General features: G+C 38.6%; 1 protein-coding gene across 1 annotated transcript in view; it reads left to right on the forward strand.

Annotated features, from left to right (window-relative positions):
* The first annotated feature begins 769 nt into the window (after nucleotides 1-769).
* The window catches only part of n4bp2 (NEDD4 binding protein 2), a 38,453-nt gene continuing 20,088 nt past the window's right edge, over nucleotides 770-19,134 (forward strand). Inside the window, exons 1-14 of the mRNA XM_041274929.1 lie at nucleotides 770-1,201; nucleotides 2,453-3,437; nucleotides 4,733-4,857; nucleotides 5,151-5,239; nucleotides 6,763-6,839; nucleotides 7,090-7,248; nucleotides 7,735-10,082; nucleotides 10,683-10,768; nucleotides 11,009-11,060; nucleotides 11,803-11,972; nucleotides 12,197-12,318; nucleotides 13,409-13,529; nucleotides 14,933-15,118; nucleotides 18,361-18,529. Coding sequence (XP_041130863.1) covers nucleotides 958-1,201; nucleotides 2,453-3,437; nucleotides 4,733-4,857; nucleotides 5,151-5,239; nucleotides 6,763-6,839; nucleotides 7,090-7,248; nucleotides 7,735-10,082; nucleotides 10,683-10,768; nucleotides 11,009-11,060; nucleotides 11,803-11,972; nucleotides 12,197-12,318; nucleotides 13,409-13,529; nucleotides 14,933-15,118; nucleotides 18,361-18,529 — 4,933 coding nt within the window. The 5' untranslated portion in view covers nucleotides 770-957. The remainder of the gene's footprint in view (nucleotides 1,202-2,452; nucleotides 3,438-4,732; nucleotides 4,858-5,150; nucleotides 5,240-6,762; nucleotides 6,840-7,089; nucleotides 7,249-7,734; nucleotides 10,083-10,682; nucleotides 10,769-11,008; nucleotides 11,061-11,802; nucleotides 11,973-12,196; nucleotides 12,319-13,408; nucleotides 13,530-14,932; nucleotides 15,119-18,360; nucleotides 18,530-19,134) is intronic.

Below are 19,134 nucleotides of genomic sequence, written 5' to 3' on the forward strand. Positions count from 1 at the left end.
CCATATTATTATTACTATTTCATTTAGCAGACGCCTTTATCCAAGGCAATTTACAGAGACTAGGGTGCGTGAACTATGCATCAGCTGCAGAGTCACTTACAACAACGTCTCACCCGAAAGACGAAGCACAAGGAGGTTAAGTGACGTACGTATACGTAACAATTCAGGAGATATATACTTCGCTTCTACCTCATTGACAGCGCTGTGGCAGGGGTTCAAACCGCATTCATATACAGAGAACAAGTAAACAATACCATTTGTTGACATGACATGACTTAATCGTCATTGCATTACAAGACTTTACAATTGTGCTTTCCTTTGTACTTTATTCATGTTTCTAAAAACGTAACCTTGCTCTGTCGAAAGCACTGCGATACACCAATAACCTAACAATTTCATACAAAAACAGTGTAACACACGGAACTAGAAAGCATTTTCAGATTTAGATGGTATAGCTCTCAAAAGGAGAGGTACCGTACCGTGTGACACAACTGAACCAAAGAGCTGAAATTGAATTGAAGCCTCGTCCGCCATTAATGCCAATGTCTCTACAAGCAGCAGCTACTTTCAGTTCAGTTGGTTAAAGCACCATCATTACCGGGGGGATCAACAGTAATGTAACAGTCAGTTAGTTATTCCGCAGTTTAGACGGTTACAACAGATGCTAGCAGCGCTACAGATGTGAAATTTGTTGTCTGTATGGGCAATGTAATTAGCGCAATATCGTCGCCCCCCTCTTGTTTGTGTCAGTGTCGCTACACGATTCGTCCGCTTGGTGTGCTATACAGAAAGTTCAGGGTTGACCGTATTTAAGCTACGACTGGTTTGTTGAGAAAAAAAAAAGTTAGCTTGTTTTGATAAGAGCAAGGCTCTTCCGCGCTTTTTAATGTTCCAGCTGCTGATGTGCAAGGGCAAATAAACTGCAACTTTATGAAAGAAAGCTAAATTCGACATAAAATGCCGAAAAAAAAGAAAAGTGCAGCGCAGAGCCCCGCGAGGACTTGTGGAAATGCCAGCGACAGCAGCACGCGTACTAGCACCGAGCTAGACCTAGCAAGCAGTGCTGGAGGGTTTGATTGCAGGGTGTCCTCACACTCCCACAGCTCTGGCAAAGAAGGCATTGCGAACAGCATGTTGGAGATGTTTTCTCATCTGGATTCGGAAGTGATTTATATGGTACTATCTGAATGCGACTTTAAAGGTAAATAAATGTGCACGTCAGAAGTATACAGTACGTGGGGTGATGCTGTGTTAGTTACTCATCCACTCGCGGCAATTTAATGTCTTATAAATCGAGATCCAGGTCTTTATGGCCTATGTGGGTGCCGTCGTGATCACTAGAAGCACAGCGTACTGAAATTGTGAAAAGCAGAAGACTTCCATTTCTTGACAAAATTGCTATCACTGCCGTCCGGTATTAGTATTATTACTGTCATGTGATTACAAAAAAGTCGCGGTACTGCTACTAAGAGTGCCACTGTAACAACACATTTAGATGGTATCAGTTTTTGAAATGTAAGTTTTGCATAATGCAATTATTGTGAAATGCCGGAATGTATAATGCTATATCTTTGCCGGAAAAAATTGTAATGCAAGAAATAATTAAATTAGCCTTTTCTTAAACATTACGTTCTTTATTAATTTTTCAACAAACTAAGTAGTTACTATGGTTATCTTTTCATGTCATGCGTTATCATAAAGGAGGCCACATATGTACTCTGACCGACAGCACTGTCGTGTATTCCACCATTTATATTAAACACCATCATCCCTGACTGATGTTACATGAGAAATTGTGTGATATATATATATATATATATATATATATATATATATATATATATATATATGTGTGTGTGTGTGTGTGTGTGTGTGTATATATATCCTGCTATCAATAAAAGCCTTTAATTTTATCAGAACGCTTTGTCTGGAGGTCTGCTCCCTGACTATATTGAATAATGTAATACAGTAATAATAAAAGATACCCGACAGAACAAGTTGCAGGTCATACCCACAATGTATGCCTGGCGTTTGTGTCTCGTGCAAAATTAAAAGACAAGTGTGGGAATGTTATTTTCTATTCTTGAGAGAACAGACAAACCAGTTTTTGTGGTCTTCCTAGCTAAGCTGCTGTGATGAAGGTGCTAGGGATGTCACTGCGTTGAGTGATTGAGACTTCATATGGTGGGATTCAGTTACATTTTTCTTTATTTTAAAGTTATGTTTGTTGATTGTTTTTATGTGCTTTGTGAGATGTTGTCTAGGAGTGTGCCAGGTCTATTCATGTAATGAAGCAGTTTTTGTAAGACATTATAAATCTGATCTCCAGTTTATATATGGTGATTATGGTCAAATGCAGCACGTAATGTGGTGGCTTCCTGATATTCCCCACATTTAGTATAATGGCAGCACAGTTTTTCTAACCCTCCTTTCTCCCCTCTTTCATTTCCAGCTGAAGTTGCGATGGATATTTTGCTTGAGCTGTCCAATGCTGCTGAAGGAGCCGCCCCCCCTGCACCTCTGTCAGGGTTTGAGTCTGCCACTGTCGGGACATATTTAACAGAGGATTATGATTCTTTAATAGAGTACGAGTTTGAGACGATCTTTAAAAGGCCACAGCCTTCACATTTACCATCCAGTGCTTCCAGTTCTAGTAATGAGTTGCCCGAACTTATCAAATCTAGCTTGTGCAACTATTCTACAGACGATCAGCACATTTCTACTGAAGAGCAGCCAGCTGACAACACACCGCATCATGGGAACTTGAATTTAGCTGCCCTTGCAGGTCAGATCTCATCACAGCCTGATCAGGCCAGTTCCTGTGGTTCCATGTTGACTGACTTTAGTTATTTAGTAAAGGAGGTGGAAAGTGACAAACCCCCTTTATCCTTTTCTGACGATGTCACATCTGTGGCCTTCAAAAGATCAAAATATAATGGCAATCCCTTTTCCATGAAAAGTAAGACTGTTTCAAGGGACGCCGACAACAACAGAGCTTTTGGGGGATTTCCATTTACAGAACCAGCCACTCCGCACCATCAGCACAGAGTAAATGGTAACAGTGGTACTAATGACCGGATTCATTTCAAAATGCCCAGTACAGAGAAAAACATACAGGCAGCCACGGGCAATGACAATGACTGCAATAGATGGCCCTCTGAAGTTCACTTTCCTGGACCACACGTGTTTATCACACCTGTCGCAATGAGCCCGGTATGGAGGTCTGGTCTTAACTTGAGATCCTCCGGGAGGGCAGCTCCTCATCTCAGCTCTGGAGCTTTTACCCCAGCATCATGGGGAGGCCAGCATGGGACTCAGCCAGTGTCCGCCCCAGTGAGACCTCCACTGCAAGGCTCTGCCAAGAGAGCTGTGCTTGTGGGCAAAGTGCTAGTGCTGTTGAGAGGAGCCCCGGGCTCCGGAAAATCAACTTTGGCCAGGTACTGTGGTGAATGGTGCATGTATGAATTTAGTTTTGATGGAAAGTAGGAAGGAGGTATCCCCTTGAAAAATGTTGTGAGTTGCAAATTCTTATGTAAGTTTTCCTCCATTTGCATTTTTTTTTTTTTTTTTTTTTTTTTTTTTTTTTTTTTTTTAACAACTTTAGTATGTTTAGCATTGAGATACATTTTAAAAATGATATTGTAAGCCTAAGTGGGATTTTGTGTCTTCTGACACCATTAGCCACCTTTGCACAAATAAACCCAAAACCTGGGTGGGCATGGAGTCTCTCTGATGGGCGTAGCTTTCTTCAATGGTGTGGAATATCTCTAAAGGATGAAAGTAGGACTAGAGTATCCAGGGATGCCAATTCTGCATCTTGACTGATGATGAGAGAATTGATTTCAATAGCACGTAGGCAATGTGAGGTAGAAAAAGAATAAAAGAAAGTGCTTGTGAAACAGGTTAACAAACAATAGAGACAAAACATAAAATATCCGACATACATGCTATTACTCCATTTTACTGACTTTAGAGAGGAGATGGGAGGGATAGTGCAATATGTTCTTATAATTGTGTTTGAACCCACAACCCTATTTCCAGTTTTACATGCACAATGTCATTCTTCCCATGTACACAGTTGTAACAGTTGATTAATGTATTCGTTTTTAAAATGTAAATAAAATAATAAATAGCTGCGTATATTTAGTGAACAGGCACCTCCTAGTGGAGCTCCTCTGTTACTGCGGTTGGTAGGTCATGAGCCAGCACTGTGCTGACAAGGGCCATTCAATTTTTGCTGGATTAGGGGTTCAGATTATCATGGCAGTCGCCTCAGCATAAAAGTCTGCAGCGATACATGTTAAACACTCAGTCTTTACTGTATTGGATGAATTAATCTGATCTGATTGATTTTAGGTGTTAAGAGAATAGGTAAATAGTTTGTGTGGATGAATGCTAGAGCTGAAATTACTCTTAAGGTTGTTTCATGCTTCAGACTTCAACATAGTATGTGGTTGGATGTGTAATATGTGAAAAATGTCAGCATTTGCTGCATGCTGTCTGTGAAGCTGCACAGCGTTTATAGCTGTCTGCGCCTGACGTATCGCACACATCAGAATGAACCAGCCCTTACTCATGCTATTTCTGCATGGACACTGTCACCTCTCGCCTAGCGGTTGAATGCTGTAATTGCATCAAGGGTAAAAAACATGTTTTCCACTTTGCCAAAAAGTAGCAAATAAACAATTAAATACCAAAGATGGTTAAACTTTGCAAACTCTGTTCTGTTCAGGAATCTGTTGGAACAAAATCCCACTGGGGTTATTTTAAGTACAGATGACTACTTCCTTTGCGATGGACATTACCAGTATGACAGGACTGCCCTTGGGGAGGCTCACGAATGGACCCAGAAGCGAGGTAAAGCTGATCAATACTGTGCATAATAAATGTACCCTATAATAATGTATAACCTTGGTCTGAAGGGTTTATATAGCAAATCACTATCGTAAATTCATCTCACTTTGTTTACAGCAATTACAGTACCAAGTTTATTTACTTTAGTAATTTTGGTTTGTTCTGTTTATTTACTAGTACAGACCCTAGTTGTACCTATATCTCAATATTGGTTCTATCTTTAGTGTATATTTTAGAACTGTTTTTTTGTTTTACATGTTCTATTTTCATGTTGTTTGCGTGTTGTTTTATTTCAGCTAAAGAAAGCTTCAAGAAAGGTCTTTCTCCAATTATAATCGACAACACCAACATTCAAGGTTGGGAAATGAAACCGTATGTTGCTCTGGTTAGTGTTGCAGTTGTTTACAGAAAAGCTTAAACCACTGACACCTAGTGGTCAGGAAAATGCTTATGTTTCACTGCTGTTTTAACTGCTTTGGTATCACTCTGCAGTTCAGCCAATGCATTGCTGGCATATAATCTGTAATAATGAACTGTGGCTTGCTTTCACTGTGCTTGTAGTAGTCTGATGTAATACTCTCGAATCGATTTAATGATTTTTGGAATCTTCAATATTGACAAATCAATAGTAAATGTTGAAACAAACAAAAAAAAGGTAAAATGTTATCTATCATGCTTTTCTAGGGTGGGGAGGGGTTGTGAATCTAATGGGTAACAGGCTTTCTACTTGTTCTCGCAGTGCAGATAAGAAAACATGCTGATTTAAATAGGCATGCTAACACTATTCTTATTCCTTGTTTTCACTGCTGTCGCTCCCACTTTCTAAATAAGTGGCCATTTTGATCTAACAAATGTAAGGCCTTCTTAGGAACCCAATTAAGGGATTGTTATGGGTTGACTATACACTCCCTCTTTGTAATACACTGAGAAACCTGAGAACAGTGTACCTCGGCACCAAATACAATACCTTTAAATCAGTGCCTGCTAGTATGGAATAGTCATTAAATCAACCTAGCACTCTACTGGGGATAAGCTGTACACAATCTATGGCTTCCAAAATACTAAGGCTGTTTGAAGTTACTTTTCCGTATTGAAACGAGGGGTTGTGTACTGTAATCAAGTCTAGCGTTTACTAGCAGTTACACTTCAAATGGGCACCAGTAGAAAACCTCAATCCAAGTCAGTAAGATTTGAGAGCTACTATTAATCTTGATTTACTTTTGATTGGCTTATTAGTGGTTACCCAGTTTCAACCCCAGCTGCTTACCCTGTACAGAGTGCCTGCAGCAGCATATATAAATGCTTCACTACACTATACTGTCTATTTTAGTATACCAGTAAATACTGATAGGCTGTTTTTAACTGTTAGCCAGGAATTGACTTAAAAAGCACGTGGGCATTTTTTTGTTTTGTTTCTTGTCTCCAAGCATTGTCTGTTAATTGTTTAAAATTTTAAAAAAGCATATGGTATAATGATTTTTGTCAGTGTTTGCATTTTCAAGATAAGGATTGTACATTTCAGATAATGAGTTCATTTTAAGTATATAACTTTTTAATTTTTGTTTGCAAAATGGATGCCAGTAAGGAAGTGTTAAATGTAATTTGTTGCAGCAGGAGTTATAAGGCAAGCAATGCAAAACTAGGGGCTCTAATTATAAATTTGAAAGCATTGTAGGGAGATACAGATATTGAAGCAAAAGCATTGAATTACATGGGACAGAGCTTGTTCTCTTTTTTTTAATTCAGATTTACAGAAATGCATCCTTTAATGATTTCTTGCTTTGTACATAACTTACAAAGTTTTACTTGATGCTTGAAGAAATACATTAAGAACTGTAACTGTAAGTCCGATTCCTTATAATATTTAAATGCAGCAAAAATGAAGGACATATGCTGTCTGTTTTGCAGGCTCTCCAGTATAACTACAAGGTGATGTTTCGTGAGCCAGACACATGGTGGAAATATAAACCACGGGAACTGGAAAGGTAAAGCTTTTGCAGGTGGTTCCAGTCTTCAGGCTGATGTAATTGACTTACACCTGTATCTTGTATCATGAGATTGGGAGTGGGATTTGTTATGGCTTCAGAAAGATGGCAAACATTTCTCAAAATATTCCTTTTACTTTTGGATAGGGATATCTTATGACTGAACAGGCAGAGAATTGGTCAGTTTGTGCATTCCATCTTTTCACACTGCTGCCGAGTCAAACCCTGTTGTAATTGTTTCTTTTTCTAGACACACTAAGCATGGCGTTCCTAAGGAAAAGATCAAAAGAATGCTGGAGCATTACCAACGTTATGTTACTGTGCAAAATATAATGGGTTCTACAAACCCTAAGGCAACTGAACAGAGAAAAGATGTGCAGCCTTCACAAGAACAGGAAGGACCCGATGAGTAAGTGAACTGTTTTGTTTAATTTATATTGAAATAGTTTTAGCAGCAGAGGCTAATTAAAAAAAAATAAACATACTAATTAAGGGCACCCATTGCAGTGATTGTTACTGTCTGTAAATGGGATAATTGTACATTCTTACTGTCATTTGTTAACCATGCTTGGGAGCTGGTTTGATCACCCTACACCATGCCAGGATAAGCCATTGCTGGAATGTATTAACACTTTACAGCACCTATCTGTGGTGCTTAAAATGCTGTTTCTCATACCAGCAGGGTATAGGTTGAAGAATACTTACACTGATATTGTGTGAGGGTTATGGGGTCTGACTGGCACTCTGGAGCAGTTTAATTGTGATGGCTAGTATGCACAGGTGTTATGTTGCAGAGTACTTTCTCACACAAGCAGTATCTCTGTTAGTATTCAGATGGCATGATAGAAAGAGTAAGTTTAAACAACTCTTATCTCCTGTCTCTCCTGTAATACAGAGGTAGCAACACATTAATGAAACCCGATGTCGTTGAAGAACCGCACTTCAGACCGCAGCCAGCCAACAATGACTTCAAAGTCAAATCATTACCTGATGTGTCATCAGTGAAAGAAAATATCAATACAGATGACGGCACATATAGGAGCAGCTCTAATACTCACTATTTAAGTAATGATAGTGTACGGGTAGAAGGCCAATCACAATACCCAACTGTAGAAGACAAATTAAAAGACAAAGGCTCTACTGATGTAGCATTATGTTTAGATTATGAAACCAGTAGTAAAGGAATAGACAGTAGAAATAATGAGGCCCTATCTGACAACACAGGGGGATTTGCTGCAAGGGAGGTTCCAGTAGCTTTCTGTGAATCTATTGGCCAGAGAGTTAGGTGGCAGAGGCGACGGAATCAAGACGAAGATCACCAAAGTGATTTAATGACACATGAAGCTGTTATGAAGTCTGATCAGAGTAATTCTGAAGATGACAATGCAAGCGATGGGAATAACTTTACAAGGCCAGAGTTACTTAGCTTTGTTGGAGACTGGCCTACACATCAGATACTGGGACAGAGAAACCAAAGATCAAGGGGGTCACAGGCATCACAGTGTGCCAGGGAAGAAACTGAAAGCCATATAGATAAAAGAAAAGATCAGATGGGGATAGAACTCAAGAAACTTCTAGACCTTCTACAAGACACAGCCAAAACGTCCAATAGTGAGCAATGTGAAGCACCAACCGGAGATGTTCTTGAACAAGAAGGATCTGCATTGTGTTCAGAGCTTGAAAAATTCAACCTGGAAAGCAATGTGAACACTGAAGAACCGTGTAGGTCTTCTGAAACAAGTGTCAAATTGGAGGATTGTAGACCTGAGCTGTTAAACTTTGTTGAAGATTGGCCTACTACTGCTTCATCAAGGGAGCGTCAGCAGAGACTGAGAATCGAAAATGTTGAAGAGCACCCAAGTGTAGAAGAGAAAAAAGAGCTAGTGGCAGTCAAGGAAAGTATAACAGTTGTTGATATCGGTGAAAGTGATTCAAACAAAAGCAGTGACTCTGTAGGGGAGGTGCAAAGCTCTTTAGATCGGAGTGAGTCACAAATCGCATGCACAATTCAGCCTGTGATAAAAGACGTTCGACCTCAGAATAGTCGAGACAAAAAGTTTAAGCACATTAGAAGATCAGGCAAACAGTGTAAATTGGCCCTAACTTTTACAAACAACAGTCCCACTTCCCTGAAATCCGTTGATGAATCTCCTAAAACTCCCCCGTTTGATGAAGTAATCCCTGACTCTGTAACTGTTTCAACACAGGCCACTTCTGAAGATTTTGCATTTCTGTGGAGGGTTGAGAACCAAAAAGTGGATGCATCTGGAGTAAAAGTACTTCTTGGGAATTCAAATAAATTTGAACCCAAGTGTTTGGACTCCGCAGTATTACCTGAGCTTCAGCAAGTTCCATATAGAGTCGACCACGATAAAGGCACACAGGTAGAAGAAACTGAATTTGATACAGATGACAAACATCATAATCTACAGATCCTCAGTGAGCACTTTAAATCCATTTCTTTCGATATCTTACAAGACTTGTATGAAAAATGCAATCAGGATATGGAGTGGACTACAAATCTGTTATTGGATTCCGGTGAGCAGCTGTACAAAGAGGATGAGGTTGTATGCACAGATCTGGAAAATGCAGAAACTGTTGAATCACCCACAGGTGTTTCCCAAATACCCCTGGACGCTCTTAACCAGGAGTCCTCAAACTTAAGCATTTTAAATGAGCATTCTGCCAGTTCTGCAGATAATCTTGATGATCAAGAGGTCCTATCGGAAGGTCAGCCGGAATTTGGGATTGAGAACCCTGCTGATGGTGGTTCTGTTAAAACCGACCTTTCCATTGGACTTGAGGACTGCACAAGACAACTGAGTGTAGAGGGAGGGAATTCTGACTGTCAGACAGCCATGGAGGCCGGTACAAATAAACTGATGCCTGAGCAGTGTAAACAAACCGTCGGCGAAGACCCAACGTTAAAGGACAGCTTGGAGGCAGAAGCACAGTGTGCACTTTCAGATGTAGCAGAAACCAGAGAGGGGCCAGGCAGCCTGGACCTGTCATTGTTATTGGAGTTACCGTCTGGAGAAAGTGAAGGGGAAAGCACTGAGGTACTGAAGCACCCTGCAGAGAATCAGGCCAGCTCAACATTGTCTTCAAGACCTGAAGAAATGCCAAAACAGCCAAGCCAGAAGTCTTTAGGATCCTTGAATATCCAGTCCTTAGAGCTGTGTTTACCTCCAGAACTGGCTTTCCAACTCAGTGATCTCTTTGGACCAGTTGGAATTGATCCAGGTAAGAGATGTCATTTTGCTACAATTGCGTGCTTTTATACCCATTTTACATTGTGTTTCCTGTGTCCAAACCTTTGTGGTTGGAATTGTTCTTGGTTTTTCCCAAGTTTTGTAATACAATAGTCTCTGGCTAGTAGAACACCCTTCGGGAAGCCAGCAAAGCATTCTCTGAGACAGAGTTGACCACTGAACACAATATGCCAAGGCTCGTTATGAAACAAATGTGTGTATTACTTATGTCAGTACCTTACCTGTTCTGAATTGGTTAGCAATGAGTTGCTATCTGTGCCAAAAAGGTGCTCTTTTAAATGAAAGTTCTTGATCCATTCCACTCCAGGTTTTCCAGGTGAAATGAGACCATTAACTACTTTAGGGTCTTTATGGAGCTTTAATTGCTTTAATTAAACAATTTAGAACAAGGTTGAAACAAAGACCAGGAGTGGAATCACCTTCCAGGAGCGTGACCATGGGGAAATTCCATTTAACCACAAGGTTGTTCCATAAACCAAAGTGTTCTGTTAGGATACGACTGTATAGATTTATTGTCTTGTACAATTTTGTGTGCTGACCTTAATCTGCTGCTGCTTTTTTTTCTTTTAAGGTACTTTGTCGTTAGAGGATTGTGTTGTCCAGATAGACCTGAATCTTGCTAAACTCATACACCAGAAGTGGAAGGAAGCCATACAAGTTGGTAGAATTGTGTTGTTGTTATGGAGAAGCAAGAACAAATTAAATGGATTAATAAAGTTAGGGAAACAAAAAAAGAATAAAATCAGATCCAAATAGTATTTATCTTCAACATTACCAAAACTAGTAAACATTTAGCAGCATTCATTTTTTCGGTCCAGTATCAAGATATATATTTTGCCAAGATTTTGCTCAAGATTTTGGAAGCTTTCACTGAAACGTTTTTTTTCTTTCCCACAGGAGCGTCAAAAACAAGAGGTTCTGTCTTACCAGCTACTTCAAGAAAGTAAGTGTGTTATGTATTTGTTTTTCACATTACAATACAAGATATATTGGTAATTGGGGGCTCAAATAAAAATAATTGGGTAGTTCTCGTACGCAGACTGTCAGAATTTATATGGTCCACATTGAGATTTAATATAAATAATAAGGAGATCAAATACCAGCCTGTAACATGAGCTCATTTTTGTTTTAATGTTACTAAAAAGAACAAAAAAAAAAGTCTGCACAGTGAGTCTGCAGTGTGTAAAGATGCAGGAGGCTAACTGCACATGCTGCCTTCACAAGAACAGATGCATATCTCAGTTTATAATTTCCATTTCTTTTAAAACATATGTAATTGCAGTACCTTTTACTGCTATTTTGAATTTAGGTGACATTCATGCAACTGCTGGGTAATTTCTTTTTCTTCTTTTTAAATAATTGCAATGAAATTTAGTTTGTGCTGTCAGAACTAAAACTTCCAAGATAGTGCACTGGGTTTATATTTTGAGAAATTGCTGCAAAAAACAAATTGTTTAACACATTGTCTATATCCAATTTATTTAACTGTTATAAATCATGTTACACAATAGTGTCTCCTGGGTCATAACATTTTAGCGTTAGAATGTATGATACAAATCGCAACAGAACAATAAAGATAGGCACACAGATCGCCCCCGCCCTGGGGGGGGGGGGGGGGGGGGTCTGGGAAACATAGTTTATCTAATGATCACGAGCTTGACAGACTCTGCTGAAAATGGAGGGTAAGAAAGGCAGCTGGGGTGGCGCTTCTGTCCCTGGGGCTGACGGTGATAATGCTTTTGGCCAGTGGGAGTCGTTGGAAGGGTTGCCCTTTATGGATCACTGGAGTGCTCAGGCACCCCATGTCTCTCTCAAGGCCATTATGTCTGAGGAGATGGCCTTGCAGGAGCAGTACAAGAAGGTAGGGATACGTTTTACTTGACAAATATGTGTGTCTTTCATGACTACGGTGAAAACATAATTATTGAGCACTCGTGATTATTTTATATATATATCTATATATATATATATATATATATATATATATATATATATATATATATATATATATATATATATATATATATATATATAAAAGGTACTTTTAAAATGTAATAGTATTTCTGCAATTTTGTATTATTTTAGGCTAAAGCGAATCCTGTCTTGGGTAGAAAAGATGGTGCCTCCATGCTAAAAGAGAAACAGCTTTTTGATACGTTTCCCAACATTGATCGTCATTTCCTTATAGATATCTTCAGGGATAATAAGTAAGTATTTGTACAACCCTCCTCATTTCTGATTATTTGGTTTCCCAAGAAAAAAAGAAAAACTTAACATTCACATTGATGTATTCTGGGGTATTACTTGCCTTTTTAATTTGCTGTGAAGTGTCAAAAGTGATGTAATCTGTGAGTTAATGCATTGATTTACATTCAAAGATAAAATAAAAACTTGAGACCTGCTTACTACTACTCATACCACTTTCACACACAAATGCCACTACTGAGCCATCTCAGAAACATTCAAGTAATTATTTAAAAAAGCCATTCATACAGCACAGAATTGTGCATTGTATGCCGGTGTAATACTGTCATAGCCCTTTCACACAGATATGTAAATTTCTTATCTGTTAGTGAATGGCTGTAGTGTACTGTAAATGTCCCTGTGCTCACATTGTCATCTCTATTAATAACATATATGTGAAAAATTGAAATAAATATTTAATTTAAGTTGTAGGCTTCTTGACCATCAAAAAAAAAAATTCTGCCTATTGCATATACTGTCAAACAGCTACAAAGAAATTGCATATACATTGATACATATATTTAACAGCCTATTGTATCTGTTGCTCGCTTTGAGTTTCCTCTGCATTCTCGAAGTCCCCCGATCACATGAACTAGATTTGCGCAGGGTCTGTGCCACCAAATTCTACTGCACAGTTCAAATTGGTGCATCTGTTTTAGTAGCTGCCACTATTGCAAGGTTAGCATTTCCTTAACTTCTCCAATACTATATCTTATTCTTGATCGGCCATTTTATTTGAAAAAAATGGAAGTGTGTAACTCCGACGACGTCTGGTATACAGTCATGTGGGATGTTGACTTTCAGTCCACCCCCACTGTAGCGCTTCAGTTCCAACGTAGCCTTTCACACAGGACATAAGACTCTTCAGTGCCACCTCTGAACCACCTCGTGACACCATAAAATATGACAGCTCTGTGATGGTGTAGGCAAGTCACACAGACCAAAATGCAGCATCAGTGCTGGTTCTGCGCCTTCATAACTAGTCTGTGTGAAAGGGGTATAAGTTTTGTAACTTGTGATTTTCCATTAATAAATCTTTCTTTACACTGCAAGCTATTCCCTGCAGCAGACTGAACAGTTCCTGAAGTCTTTGCTTGACGAAGGACCTGTAAAAACGGTTGTAGCCCAAGGTTCCGTCCATCGCAGCGAGACTCCCTGTCCGCAAAAGGAAAAGGTGAGTTCTGGAAATGATCCGAACATTTATTCTAGATCAGAGGTTTTAATCTTGGCATTTTCTTTTAATTACGATTAATTGATTAATCACACCTGCTTTGCTAGAATATGCAATTGTACTGAAAGACAATTAAAAGTAACACTTGGTGTTAATGCTATTTTTTACAAGCATTTATTTATGACATTTAACATTTTACAGACAACTTTAATTTAACAATTTGACAATAAATGAAAATGTTTACTTGCATGTAATCTGAAGTTAGCAAAAGCAAGTCTATTAATGTAATGTGTAAATTAGTGTGTCATGCATTGCTGTGAATTAGCAGCAGTACTACAACCAGTACTGTTGGGATGTTTTTTCGTATAAACTTTAACCTAACGTAATTTATTGAATTGAGTGCCATGTTACTTTAGTTTAATTTTAGTTAGCTGAATATGTCGTAATTAAGACTTGGGCTATAGCTGGTACAGATTTAAACCAACAGAATACATTGTTTAAAAGAAAAGTCAAGTTACTTGCGACTCAGATAAGATAAACTAGTAATACTGCCGTGAAAGGAAAGCACCAGAGAGCAAGTCTTGCAAGTTGTATTCTTTTTTTTTCCTTCCTTCTAAGCCAGTGGTTCTAATAAACAGTAAAATAAAATGTTATAATATGTATTTAAGGTGGATATACCTTTATTACAGTCCCTGTACGTAATTGTACTAACACCAATACAAAAAACGAGACACTAGTCTCTAGTCGTTTTTTCTCCTGAAAAAGCCAAGAAAATCTTTCAATGGCCTAGTGAGAGCAATAGGAGCCGAAAAAAAAAAGAGCGTATCTGAGCAATACAGTAGCCCCATGCACCACAGAGATAACACGGACACAAACAAAGGAGATAGCTGCTTCCGCATCCAGACCTCAAAGAATATCACAGACATTTGCAGAGCTTTTTGAGATGTTATAGTAATAAAATAATGACTTGGATCTCATTATTGAGGAGTTTGGTGATGAAACGAGTGATCAGGAGAGGAATTATCGGTATGCACGTTTATGAAGAGGTATGTGAAAAATACAGCGAACAAGGGGTGGGGCTTGGCTGGAGATGCAGTACTGTCATTTTGCCATGCACTGCCTTTTAAACCTGTTTTTTTTTTTTTCTTCAAGGAGTAAAATTAAAAAGCTCATGTAAAATAAACAGCGCATGTGAAAATAAATTGGACCTGATGCGCCTGACAAGCGCTGAATAAATTGACTGAAAAGGGTTAAATATTTTGTATTATATGAAATAACAGGTCTTAGGATTGTTTTTTTTTTTTTTTTCTTTTATGCAATACATATTTATCCAGTGCCCCAGCTGTAAAGCTGACTTTACTTGAAGTATTTTAATACACATGGCATGCATTTTGTTCTTGTGTTAGAAGCGAGCGAAGGAGGCCAAGGCGGCAGCAGTACACTTGCTGTTCCAGGACACAGAGGACCCTGATTACGATGATTACAGGACTGAAGCCTTGATTCAGCGGCGTAGTCAGCAGGAATGCTTCAGCAAAGCAGCTGAAGCTTATCGCAAAGGCAAGAAGGAAGTGGCAACTTATTACGCACAGCAGGTACAATAAAGGCTCCAGTTTTGCTTTTCCTGCCTTAACCCTTCCACTACACAGCCATTAGAAATCGTGTGTGTGTGTGTGTGTGTGTGTGTGTGTGTGTGTGTGTGTGTGTATGTATATATATATATATATATATATATATATATATATATATATATATATATATATATATATATATATATATATATATATATATATTACACACACATATACACAGCTCTGGAAATAATTGAGACCACTGCAAAATTATCAGTTTCTCTGGTTTTACTATTTATAGGTATGTGTTTGGGTAAAATGAACATTTTTGTTTTATTCTATAAACTACGGACAACATTCCTCCCAAATTCCAAATAAAAATATTGTCATTTAGAGCATTTATTTGCAGAAAATGACAACTGGTCAAAATAACAAAAAAGATGCAGTGTTGTCAGACCTCGAATAATGCAAAGAAAATAAGTTCAGATTCATTTTTAAACAACACAATACTAATGTTTTAACTTAGGAAGAGTTAGAAATCAATATTTGATGGAACAACCCTGATTTTCAAGCACAGCTTTCATGCGTCTTGGCATGCTCTCCACCAGTCTTTCACATTGATGTTGGGTGACTTTATGCCACTCCTGGCGCATAAATGCAAGCAGCTCAGCTTTGTTTGATGGCTTGTGACCATCCATCTTCCTCTTGATCACATTCCAGAGGTTTTCAATGGGGTTCAGGTCTGGAGATTGGGCTGGCCATGATTCATGCGCCCTTCGCAAAGATGAATCTGCCTGATTCCAGCCTTGCTGAAGCAACCCCTGATTTGAGTCCAATTTTCAGCTTTGCCCAACACCTGGTCATCTAATGGTTAGACGGAGACCTGGAGAGGCCTACAAGTCACAGTGTCTCGCGGCCACTGTGAAATGTGGTGGAGGACCGGTGATGATCTGGGGGTGCTTCAGCAAGGCTGGAATCTGGCAGCTTTGGCATGAATCAAGCCAAGTACAAGGTTGTCCTGGAAGAAAACTTGCTTCCTTCTGCTCTGACAATGTTCCCCAACTCTGAGGATTGGTTCTTCCATCAGGACAATGCTCCATGCCACACAGCCAGGTCAATCAAGGTGTGGATGGAGGACCACCAGATCAAGACCCTGAACCTGAACCCCATTGAAAACCTCTGGAATGTGATCAAGAGGAAGATGGATGGTCACAAGCCATCAAACAAAGCTGAGCTGCTTGCATTTATGCGCCAGGAGTGGCATAAAGTCACCCAACATCAATGTGAAAGACTGGTGGAGAGCATGCCAAGACGCATGAAAGCTGTGCTTGAAAATCAGGGTTGTTCCATCAAATATTGATTTCTGAACTCTTCCTAAGTTAAAACATTAGTATTGTGTTGTTTAAAAATGAATCTGAACTTATTTTCTTTGCATTATTCGAGGTCTGACAACACTGCATCTTTTTTGTTATTTTGACCAGTTGTCATTTTCTGCAAATAAATGCTCTAAATGACAATATTTTTATTTGGAATTTGGGAGAAATGTTGTCCGTAGTTTATAGAATAAAACAAAAATGTTCATTTTACCCAAACACATACCTATAAATAGTAAAACCAGAGAAACTGATAATTTTGCAGTGGTCTCAATTTTTTCCAGAGTTGTGTATATATGTAATATGTTGTGTGTGTATAATATATATATACTGTGTGTGTATTTTATATTACTGTATATATAGTTTTTTTTTTTTTTTTAACAGAAGATATTGATGAGTTGACAGATCTATCTGATGGAGAACTTCTTCACTTTACGCACCCGTCAAACCTGTAAAATCAAAACCAGACACAGTATTTATAAAATTCTTTCTAATTCTAGTTCCTGATGGTTGTGGCTACCACTGACACGTTTACAGTATTTTAGGTATGAGATCCCTAAATTACACTTAAGACATTTGTGTTTGAGTACATTTTAAAACTTTTTTTTTTACATTCAAACTAGGTAATCGTAGGGTATATTTCATCATAGAGTAAAAATGTTACTCTCTTAATCATCTTCAGACTCATCTGTTTAGAAAGGTATGCTTTCGGTGGATATTTGTCCTGATACACAAGCTGAAAGTCATGTTATGTCAGTCAGACGTCAAGCAGGTCGAATGTTCACCAGAGCGGAAGGGTTAAGAACATTAAAAAAGTTACAAACGAGGGAAGGCCATTCGGCCAATCTTACTCGTTTGGTTGATAGTAGCTTATTGATCCTAGAATCTCATCAAGCAGCTTCTTGAAGGGTCCCAGGTGTTGGCTTCAACAACATTACTGGGGAGTTGGTTCCAGACTCCCACAGTTCTCTGTAAAGAAAAAAAAAAAAAAGCCTCCTATTTTCTGTTCTGAATGCCCCTTTTATCTAATCTCCATTTGTAACCCCTGGTCCTTGTTCTTTTTTTCAGGTCAAAGTCCCATTGTCGATACCTTTTTGGAATTTGAAGTGCTTGAATCAGATCACTGTGTAGTCTTCTTTGTTCAAGACTGAATAGATTTAATTATTTTAGCCTGTCTGCATAGGATATGCCTTTTAAACCAGGAATAATTCAGGTCGCTCTTCTTTGCACTCTTTCTAGAGCAGCAATATGCTTTTTTGTAGTGAGGTGACCAGAACTGAACACACTATTCTAGATGAGGTCTTACTAATGGATGGTAAAGTTTTACATTACTTCCCTTGGTTTAAATTCAAGACTCTTCACTATATATTGTTGGCCTTTTTTATAGCGTCCCCACATTTGTCTAGATGAAGACATTTTTGAGTCACCATAAACTCGTAGATATTTTTCATAGATTCCTCGTTCCATTTCAGTATCTCCCATATGGTATTTATAATGGGCATTTGTATTGCCTGCATGCAGTACCTTACACTTTTCTCTATTAAATGTCATTTGCCATGTGTCTGCCCAGTTCTGAATGCTGTCTAGATCATTTTAAATGACCTTTGCTGCTGCAATGGTGTTTGCCTCTCCTCCTGTTTTTGCAAGATTCATCTGCTTTTTGGTGCTGCTCCATTGTAGCTTCTGTCTTAGTACTGCTACCTTCAGTGGCATCACAACTTGGTGTAGGAGAGCATTTTGTATGAGATGAAAGAAAGCGAACTAGAGCAAAGTATTTGCTGTAGTGGCCAATTCTGCCAAAAGCACCAGAATGCGTGCATGCATGCCAGAATGGATTCACTGTGTAAATACAGTAGAAAAAGAAAAAAGAAACGTGTCTTGACTCTTTCACAGGGGCATCTTCATGGACAGCAGATGAAAGAGGCCAACCACCGTGCTGCTGTGAGGATCTTTGAGAGAGTCAACGCCTCACTGTTACCACAGAACGTTCTGGATCTCCACGGACTTCATGTGGATGAGGCCATTCACCACTTGAAGAGGGTACTGCAAGAGAAAGTGGCAGGTAAGCATAAACATAAACTATGAATAGTTTACTTACCTGCTATGAAACCATGGATGTTTAATATTTAACTTTATGGTTATTTATAGTATTCTTGAATTTGTACATTTCTGTATACAAAATGCAATCAATTTTCTGTAGCTTAAAAAGAGTCTGCAAATGTCCTGCTTGAATTACAGGTGCAGTGGTCCTTATCACTCGAAAAGGAGAGTGAAAGACATGTTGCACAGTACATGAATGTGATTTGAGCAAAACTCATTTTCTTTTGAACGTAACACAAAATTTAGATGAGATCAAATATTACCTTTCTTGCCCTGTGTCAAACAAACAATTTATTTATTTATTTATTTACAATTCTACCTTTTTTAAATATGAAAATATTTACCTTTTTTATATAAAAAAAATAAATTTAAAAAAGAAGTTGGGGTTAAATTGCTCTTGGGGGATAAGTCAGGGGCCCGTTTTTTGTAATAAAAGTTGCTTGCTTGCGAGGTCGCAGAGGTAGTTGCTGGGAGTGTTTTATAAAAAACACAATGTGACCACTCTTTGGCAATTAGCGTTGTGAAAAATCAGTAACACGATAATTAATTTTAAAGCCCGGTAACTGA

This window comes from Polyodon spathula, chromosome 2 (assembly GCF_017654505.1).
Source record: "Polyodon spathula isolate WHYD16114869_AA chromosome 2, ASM1765450v1, whole genome shotgun sequence".
NCBI lineage: Eukaryota > Metazoa > Chordata > Actinopteri > Acipenseriformes > Polyodontidae > Polyodon > Polyodon spathula.